Source organism: Crassostrea angulata, chromosome 3 (genome assembly GCF_025612915.1).
Source record: "Crassostrea angulata isolate pt1a10 chromosome 3, ASM2561291v2, whole genome shotgun sequence".
Classification (NCBI taxonomy): Eukaryota; Metazoa; Mollusca; class Bivalvia; order Ostreida; family Ostreidae; genus Magallana; species Magallana angulata.
The window spans coordinates 7,641,738-7,651,600 of record NC_069113.1 but is presented as its reverse complement, the minus strand read 5'-3'; the positions used below and the strand labels follow the sequence as shown (position 1 = coordinate 7,651,600).

At 33.8% G+C, this 9,863-nt stretch overlaps 1 protein-coding gene across 1 annotated transcript; it reads left to right on the top strand.

The window, feature by feature from the left end:
• Nucleotides 1–6,305: 6,305 nt before the first annotated feature.
• LOC128177702 (uncharacterized) lies at nucleotides 6,306–7,222 on the top strand. Its single transcript, XM_052844525.1, has one exon. The coding sequence runs from the start codon at nucleotides 6,347–6,349 to the stop codon at nucleotides 7,145–7,147; it is 801 nt and encodes a 266-aa protein (XP_052700485.1). The 5' UTR covers nucleotides 6,306–6,346; the 3' UTR covers nucleotides 7,148–7,222.
• Nucleotides 7,223–9,863: the final 2,641 nt, after the last annotated feature.

The window sequence follows — 9,863 nt, the reverse complement described above, 5'->3', positions numbered from 1 at the left end:
AAGTACGACACATATAAAAAGTCCTTTACTCCAGATGCTATAAGCAAATGGAACTCGCTATACTAATTCGGATACCAATAAAGCAACACCCATCCGTCAATTTCAAAGAAGCATTTCTAATACCAGTGATACAAATGTTCCTAAATATTTTCTAGTAACTAACATCATTCATGCATAATTAATGCATATTTATTTACGTAAGCGGGTTATGTAATTTTTTTTCTGCAATGATCGCAACCTTCATAACCCGCATGAATCATCAAAGAAAGCATTTTATTGTTTATATTAACATCTTTCTTTTTGTTAATTGATAATGAAAAGTAAGTAAAATTCACTAAATTACTGTTGATGTACGTACATGTAAGTACGTTAGCTAAGAGAAACAGCCAAATCGTCTCCAGTGAGACTTTGAGTCTGACATCGTCATGATTATTTCCTGCAGTCCGTGATTTTTTCTAGGTCGCTGTATGTTTAGATGTAAATATATATTTACATTCACTTTCTTTCCCTCTATTAAATTGCATTGGTTGATTTGAGTGATACTTACGCATAACACAAGACCCAATCACCAAATCTGGTTCGTATAAATACATTCAGTATTCCTTCAGTATTTCTCGTAGTCCGAAATATCTGACGTTTTTCTTGCTTTTTTAACGATTTTGATATTTACTTGCCAGGAATTGGTGAAGTAAATATCAAAATCGTTAAAAAAGCCAGAAAAACGTCAGATATTTCGGACTATATTTCTCGAAGAACATGAACTGACTCTTCTCGCGACTTCAAACCGGATAACATTGATGTAAATATATTTTGACAGTTAAATGAATTCAATTGATTAATTTCTTAGTATACCAAGAGTAAATTCATTAAATTACATAAAGAAAAATAAAACTGTGTTATTAAAATTTAAAACGCTGTGCACTATTTTTGTCAGCATATTTCGGCTGTTCCAATGGCCATTCCGTTAATTTCGCATTACTCGTTGAATAAGACAGAGCTTTTTAAAAATAAATTATATTTGCGGGAATGAAATAAATGTTTAAAAAAAGTAAATATAAGCATAGCGCGCGTTATTCAATTTGTATGCACACACCGTTGCAGTTATGAGACCACATCTTTCAAAAAATAATGATTCAATGCTTAAATAACTGTACAATCAAACCACAGTTCTACATGATAAAAGAACCAGACATTTTTGGGTAATAATGAACCCTACTCTTCATATATTTATCATTTCTCCATTTGGATTTTTATCATTTCTCCATCCGGTGACTTTAAAAAATGTTGCTTTTTTGCGGTAGTGGTAATGATTTAATAAATAATAATAATTTTGAGACTTTGAATGTGAATGGCTGGATTGTTTTTACCTCTTATCAAGAAAAGTTCTGTAGAATGATATCGAAAAATGCTTTATATGCGTAATACCCCCCCCCCTCCAAAAATGAAGATTATCAATTTACTGTAATTCTTTGTTTACAGATACTAGTATACTTGTGAAGTTTTATTCATTGATTTTTAATTTTGATTCAAATGCCAATAATATTGAAATGTGAAATCAAAAAGTTAACCTTTTCCCGCCATTTTCACGTTTTTAGCATAAATTAAACGGCTTGTTTGTTTTCAGGCAGTTCTTCTTTTAGAAAACATTGAGTATGTTGTTGTTGATTTGATTTTTTCCTTCTGTCATATTTCTTATCGTATCCTCTAATAACCTGCAAAGCTTAAAGAAATAAATAAGAAATGAATGAGTTACCGGTCAAAAAGTTGTTAAGATTATTATAACATATTTAAAATGATAATGATTCAGGTTTTACAAACTCATTTTGAATGTTCATGATGTTATAATTGCTTGTCGTTTTATCAAAACCAGCATGTAACACCAGACACATTAAACGTAGGTTTTTTTTTAAAAGATAATTACTTGAAAACCTCTAAATTTTGCAATAACAACTTGTTTGGAAATTTAGCTCAAATACTCTACGTATTTCTGTGTGATTCAATTTTTGATATCTTGATATACTAATATTGGTCACTAATCATCTTGTATTTTATTCATCATGATAATCTGTGTAATATAAACTTTTTAATATGTTCATGAGACGCAAATTAAGAATTACGTTTACTAGGGGGCATTGTACATAGCCCTACTATTTTGGTGCTATTTTTCACTTTCAAATTACTAGGTCAATGACCTACTTTTTATCCTAGTGACCTCTGAATGTTTATTGAAAAAGTCGTCAAACTTGTCGACCCTTACCAACGTTTTTTTTTCATTTTGAAATTATACGAAAAAAAAATTGGTGGTTGGAAAATGATAATCCTTTGCGTCCTTATGGCAGTCATGATTTGAAATCGACCTATACACCGAAACACAGTATCACGGCAAATACGTTTCCGAAAGATTAAGGGGGTCCCTGTTGGTCAACATGTTCCTTTGATCGCTTGTTTTCGCGTCCGTGTCTGTGCCCGTGTAGACATCATGTTCCAATACCAAATCGGCGCCGGGTGTTAATGACTCAGCTATCTCGAAGCAATCGTCAGCCAGGTGACATTTGATCAACATTGGCCAACCATCTACATGATCTAATGCAATTTTATTACATGTATCACCTTTCAGCAAGATGAATTAAATTAAACGACTTTTAATGTCTAACACATATGAGAGTCAATTTAACACCTAGAGTCAATACTCAATAACCAGAGCAGGGAACGTGTACCATTGTACATATGCCCCAAAAATGCTCAATGAATTAACACTTTGTAAATTGCTGTGCCAAGTACTAGTATGAAGACAGAGGAGGCTCAAGCACATGTTGTAAGGACTCGAACCCCATACCTAAATATATCCTTTCATTTGCTTTTAAATTGATTTATCTACTATATGCATTGATTTGCTGTAATAGACCAATCCACACTTTACAAAAGTTATGTCCCTTGGCCGCCATCTTTGGGGAAAAACCCATATATTTCTCACAGTAGCCTTTGTAGTTTAAAGGGTTGTTACTTCGTTATTTAACACTAGAAATCCGTTTCCGCTGTGAATTTGAATTGCCCCAAGTTGGGGCAACCCACACAACGAAGGAATAATTTAAATTCCAAGAGATTTCTTTACAGGACGCCCAAATATTTGGTTGCATAAAGAAGGGAAAAGTTGTTTTTTCCCTTTTGACCTTTGTGTTGACCCCGCAAAGGGGAACAACTTTTGCAAAGTGTGAATTGGACTATTATTTTGTAAAAAAAAAAAATAGGGATGGCAATTACTCCAGGTAAAAGAGGGAACAAATGGAAGAAATTTTGGAAGTTTTGTCCTTACACTGATTTCCTTTGATCTTTGCTCATAAATATGTGTTTTATATAAAGAAAATCAACGATAAGGGATGAAAATGGAAACCTGGGACAGACTTAAAATTAATTATTAATAGCCTCCATAAGATTATATTACATCTATGGATTCTGTATGAAATTGCGATTCCTTATTGGAATTATGGTACAAATCATAAAATTTTGTACAACTAATTTATTAAGTAGATAGTTACTGCACATTGCACATTTGTAAATAACTTTATATATATATATATATATATATATATATATATATATATATATATATATATATATATATATATATATATATATATATATATATATATATATATATATCATAATTTGTATTCCGATAAGTTGTAAAGCTCAAGGATAATAAATTGAAATTGAAATTCTAGGTTACATGTTGATATAAAAAATATAAGCCCCATATTTTTTTCAAAGCATATTCAAAATGAATTACCATTTATTATTAATCACCACAGATAAACCGTCTCAGGCCTTGACGGATTATAGTATGAATACATATGAAACCCTTGTGTCATGTGAGCTTGCTTTAAAATTAATTTTACCAGTTAAAATCTTTGTTTTCTTCAGAAAGATTCATTTTGATGTAGCCCCTACCTTAATCTGTAAACTAGTGATTTTTCGCAAGCGTCTGACCTTAAACAATGTATCCTTTAAAGCTGCATGGTCCGATTTTTTCGTTCTTACGGTATCAAATAAGTTTCCATACAAACCAATTATCTTAGAAAGTTACATACTTTCGTCTATTAACACCAGCAGAATCGGTTTCCTTTCAAAGTTAGAAATATTCAAAGTAAATAAGATAAATTCTTTATGGGCATACAGAAAACGAACCAAACTGCATCATGTAAATCTTTAGAAAAGGTATACCGTTTGGTTTCGTCCCCCGAATGATTGGGTTTATTCAACCCATATGTTATGCATCGACTTTAAACAAAAAAAAAAAAAGTTAAAATTATTAGTAAACAAAATGCACACAGGTTTATTTTTTATTTGCCAAATTATTATAACCTTTATAAATAACGATGTCTAAGCCGTAATACAATAACAGCCGACTCGCCATCGCGGGCGAATTTTGATATGAGACGAAATAACGCGGTACCTCTTTATGTCGTCTGTTTTGTTAACAAATTTTGTTGATCATTTTTTCATTAAAATATTGCTTAATTGACAGGGAAAACTACTGCAATATCCTTTATTATAAACACACTTAGCATAACCATCGTTTAAAAGCGTTCACAAAATTTGATAGAAAATCGGACCACGCAGCTTTAATAAAAGGCTATTCCCTATACTATAATTATTATCATTAGTACAGGGAAATCATGATAAAAAAAATATTTTTTGATTATTTATCTGTGTTGAATGATAGTTGTGATATAAGTTTTAACTTTAATACTGAAAAATAGAGTGAAAAAAAAACTGGAGAAGAAGAAAATGTTAAACGTTTACAAACAACACGATGACATTAAAGACAGATGAAATTTGATCAGAAATTATTGAATATCAGAACTATTGAACTTTCGGCTCGGGTGAGCTTACAATCGTCGACAAGAGGAACTGGTTATGTTTACACAACTGATAAGACATCCATTATGCACGTATTTTCCAATGTACGTATTTGTGATATACATGTTAATCTTGTCATAATTGCTCCACCTGTGGTGCGAAATTGAAACTACGGTAATTAGCAGATGCCGTGCGAAGGAAAATTAGCGGATCTTTTGGAGAAATTAATTAAATTTTAATGAAACTTGTGCGTTAAACTTTACATATTATTGACATAGACAGGTAGGCACAGTAGATACATAGTAATAATTACTACAAACAAACAGACGGTTGGCGACTGACGAGGAACACTCATGTGACCTGAAAATCTTTTGCGTTGTTTCTTAAGCTTTCAGTCATACATATCCTGTGTCTGTTTGATTTACATCTGTGCCTACCTGTCTAAGTTTTAACATCTTTCAAACATTCACTGTTTGTATTTGTGTTCTTGAGCTGCTTTTTTTTAATGTAGTTTTACGTGCACTTTGTGTTCGTTTTCAATAATAATAAACGTTGCTATTGCGGTGTTTTTTTTACGAGTTCTTTGTCAGCTTATTGTAAACCAAGGGTTTGAAACCATTTTCTGTCATTTGTTGTTCAAAATCAATAGATAGCACAATAGAACTACTAAAAATATCAACAGTTTTAATCTTACGAAAAGACTCAATCAATTTTAAATCATATACATATGCATGTACATGCCATTTAAAGGGGCATGGACACGATTTTGGTCAAAAATTATTTTTCGTAATATTTACAATGCTTTAGAAAGGCATTTTTAATAGGCAACAGAAATTTGAGTGTCATTTGTCGAGTTATAAGCGAGTTACAGGGCTTGAAATTCTTCGCTGTGTAAACAAAGCGTTTGTTTACATTTTGAACGTTGAAGTTACAATTTCAGTTTAAAACCTAAACCGAATGTTTTAATTGTTAAGAACTGTTTATCTATGCTTAAAATAAATAAAAAGATAGACAAATAAGCTGGAAAAAGATTTTTTACTGGTATATTAAACCTATGAAAAAAAAAACAGGGCCCGAGCCTTGTTTATATGACAAAGAATTGTGAGGTCTGTATCTTGCTTATAACTCTACGAATGACTCTCAAAATTTATTTAATCATTAGAAATGCATTTCTAAAGCATTGTAGATAATAAAAAAACTGAAAAATAGAATTTGACCAAAATTGTGACCATGCCCCTTTAAATCCATTTGCGTCGACCACTTAATATAATTAGAAAATAACTGTAAGACTCATCATAGTTGTCCTCGGCAGTCTCCATCTTTTTTTTCTATTTACAGATGATAACCACTATATTTAACATGAATTTTTTGAATTCATTTATCATATTTACGACCGATAAGAACCCTTGCTTTCTCGTTAGATAATTGTAGGTCGACGTTATCAAAAGAATTGGTCATTTCTCCGAACGTCCGACCAGAGATAGACATGAAACCAACCATTGTTCTCTGCTTGTGCTTCATTTTCATGGAATATGTTCAATGTTCGAAACCAAATATAATATGCATCATAGAACATTGCGGGAAGCAGTCTGCCGCGTGCCTGGCGGATGAGGGCTGTCGATCTGCAATGGTGTGTATAACAGGGTGCGCAACCAATAACCAAACGTGTTTGTTTGACTGTATCTATTCATACGAGGACGATGCCTTTGACGAATTTATGAAATGTGCTTCCACCGACCACCAGTGCATCACAAACGACCCGCCCAATCCCGCTGTAGTTTGTCACCCACCCCAAAAGGTAGAGTCCGGCTTCACTATCGACCTCCTGACCGGTTCCTGGTACATTGTGAAAGGTCTTAACCGTATCTATGACTGCTTCGATTGCCAGGTCACAACCTTCAAACCAAGCCCCAACGACAAGACAGTATATGACGTGTTTGAAAAGTTCGACGTGAAAATGGTGAGTGGAGGAACCAGGCTACGTTCTGTCAATGAGACCGTCGTCCAAGCTTCCGGTGGAATTTTTAATTACACCAGCATGCAAATGGGACATAATACTCACTCTCAGTGGCGAATAATGCATGTAGGGAAAGGAGGCGCCTTTCTCCTGGCCTATTACTGCGGTTCTATCTCAGCTGATTACTTCTTTGAAGGCTCTGTTGTGTATTCACGAACCCCATCTTTGACCTCAGACCAGTTGGTTGAACTAGTTGCAGCGTTTAAGGATCATGGGATAGATTATTCTAAATATTGCACACCAAACACGAAAAACTGTAACGCTAAATAATAGTGTAGACCCGAGAGAAGGAACCCAAATTGTTGTTTTCTTACTCATTCGAATTAAATTTGTGGAATGATGGGATCAACCCAATTCGTAGTTGTCAATGAGAATTAGTAGTTTTCAATTTTAGTTGCATTTTGACTGTAAAGATGCATGGTTCAACTGATCTAGCTCAGGTCTAGTTCAATATGTTAATTGATACTGGGGTATCTATAATAATGCATTGTGCTATCTTGCAATTGACGTGTTATTCCTTTCCTTTTTCATATTCGGAAGAGACGGATTTGGAAACGCTAAAGTCATTGTATTGAGTCCCATACCACCTTTTAAGCTCACCTGAACTGAAAGCTCAAGTCAACTTTTCTAATCAATATTTGTCCGGTGTCCGCCTGTCCGTCGTCTGTAAACTTTATAACATTTTGACTTCTTCTCCAGAGCCACTGACCCATTTTCAACCAAACTTGGCTCAAAGCTAATTGGGTAGAAGAGATTCAAGTTTGTTAAAATGAAGGGTCAAGCCTTTTCAGAAGATTCGATTATAAGAAATCTGTGAAAAATTGTTGGTATTTTTCAAAAAACCATTTAGCCAGAAAGCATCTTGACATATTGTTGATTCTTAAATGTTTTTACTTTGTCCATTGGACAATTTTGGGCTCTACAAGGGGTTTAAAATTTGATGTAGATCTAAGTGTTTAAGATTTATTTTTAGAACTGCAATGCTCAATAAGAGGTTACAGTACCTGCAACGTTATTTTTTAAAATCCTATTCTATCCTATCGTGCGTTAATCCTATCGTTTCGTTCGTTTATACTGTTCTATCGTGCGTTAATCCTATCCCATCGTGCGTTAATCATATCAGGTTTATCGTTTACCTTATCAGTTTTTTCGTTTATCCTATCGTGTTAACCGTATGCTGCCTTTTCGTGGGAAAGTGATTTTATATTCAAGTTAAAAGTCGTTCAGTACGCCGCAAACGATAATTTATCGAATAATAATGCACAACTAGAAAAGGCACTCAATCAAATGGACAATATTGAGTTATCCGGACACTTTCGTTCCAAAGTCCAATCGTCCGGATAGGCGAAGCGTCCGGATATCTGAAATGTGTCTATTATTGTCATGAATGATAGTGTATTTGTATACAATGGTTTCCAATGTTGATATTAGTTGGGTTTTTTTGCCTTTCATACCATATAGCAACACATGCTAGAGTTGTCTGTTGATATGAACGTTTTTAGATATAAAGAACTCTGCTTTATCTTATTATTTTGTCATGAAATATTAACCAGACAATAATGATAACCGAATGTAGCTAAATTCTTTGTGTCCAAGTGTGATATGTGTGTGATACACTGTTGTTCGCAATTTTCCAATTTTTGAAAGCGATTTGGGAAGTCCGTGTGTTTATACTAGCTACGCATGAGGGTCTAGCACGTAAAAACGGTGTGAAAATTAATTGACATGGGTAATCTTTTGTACTAAGTAGGGTATCATCAAATTTTACTCTCCGGTTAAATGAAGCAAGTTCAGTAGTAAATCAGTGTTTTGTGGTAAAAAGAGACCGTCCGGATCCGGAACGCGGAATTCCGGATAAATGAGACAAAATAACGTATAAAAAAAATCTGTTCCCAAATAAAATCGTCCGTAAACTGAAGCGTCCGGTTATCTGGCGTCCGGATATCTGAGGCCCCACTGTAATATGAGCAGTCGAAATTCTAAGGAACAAGGTAACACATTTACCTGTATATTTAATTTATCAAATCGTACGCGGAGAGTGTCTTACTGCTTCACACAACTTGTACGTAACGCGATGTACATATTTTATGCAATAATCTTTCAAAAAATAATTATATTAATAATAGATTTTATAATAATTCAGAACAAGATTGAATTTTATTCTAGGCCACTATTTTCCGTGTGAATTTTCATCAGGCTGAGCTGTTCCGCGATCGGCTGATCGGTAACGTAAACAACTTTAGTGTATATGTACAATACAGATGATTTTAGCCCACCTAAACTTATATTTTCAGTGTATTCATTTCAAATGACGCATCTATATTTAGCAATACATTTCGTTTGAAAATAAAATAGAAATTCTGCTTATAACTTAACTGCTTCGTACGTTTTGTTTATCAAAGTATGCAATCATCAGGTTTAGCGTGAATATTGTATATCGTGATAATGAGTTTATCCTGAACATCGTTTATCCTTTCCTATCGGGAATCAATCCTATCATATCGTGCGTGTATCCTGCTTTATCGTGCATGTATCCTATCCTATCGTTTATCTTGTAAAAAATAGCGTTCCAGGTACTGTAGCTGCAGGTCTATAGCTCTAGGTCTGAAACATTTTTTGTGCGCCGTAAATTTCAGTTTTTTATTATGGAAGGCACTCTAGTCCAAGGTCGTCCATCTGAATTTTTTTCAGACCGGGAGCTACAGACCTGCAGCTAAATATATGATTTAACTATGAAATCATCCTTTTACAAAAAGGGCTCAATATTTAACATGATAATATAAAAAACAGCTGTTTATATAGGATCTGTTCTACTGCATTGTCCAGATTTTGTCTATGACTCCAAAGAGTTGAATTGACCATGACTATTGTTGCTCGGGTAAGCGATGTGGCCCACGGACCTCTTGTGCTTGTAGGATACCATAGAAAAAAAGCTCAAAATTGTACAATTGTTTGCTTGATATAACTCACTTTCTTGATGTCATAC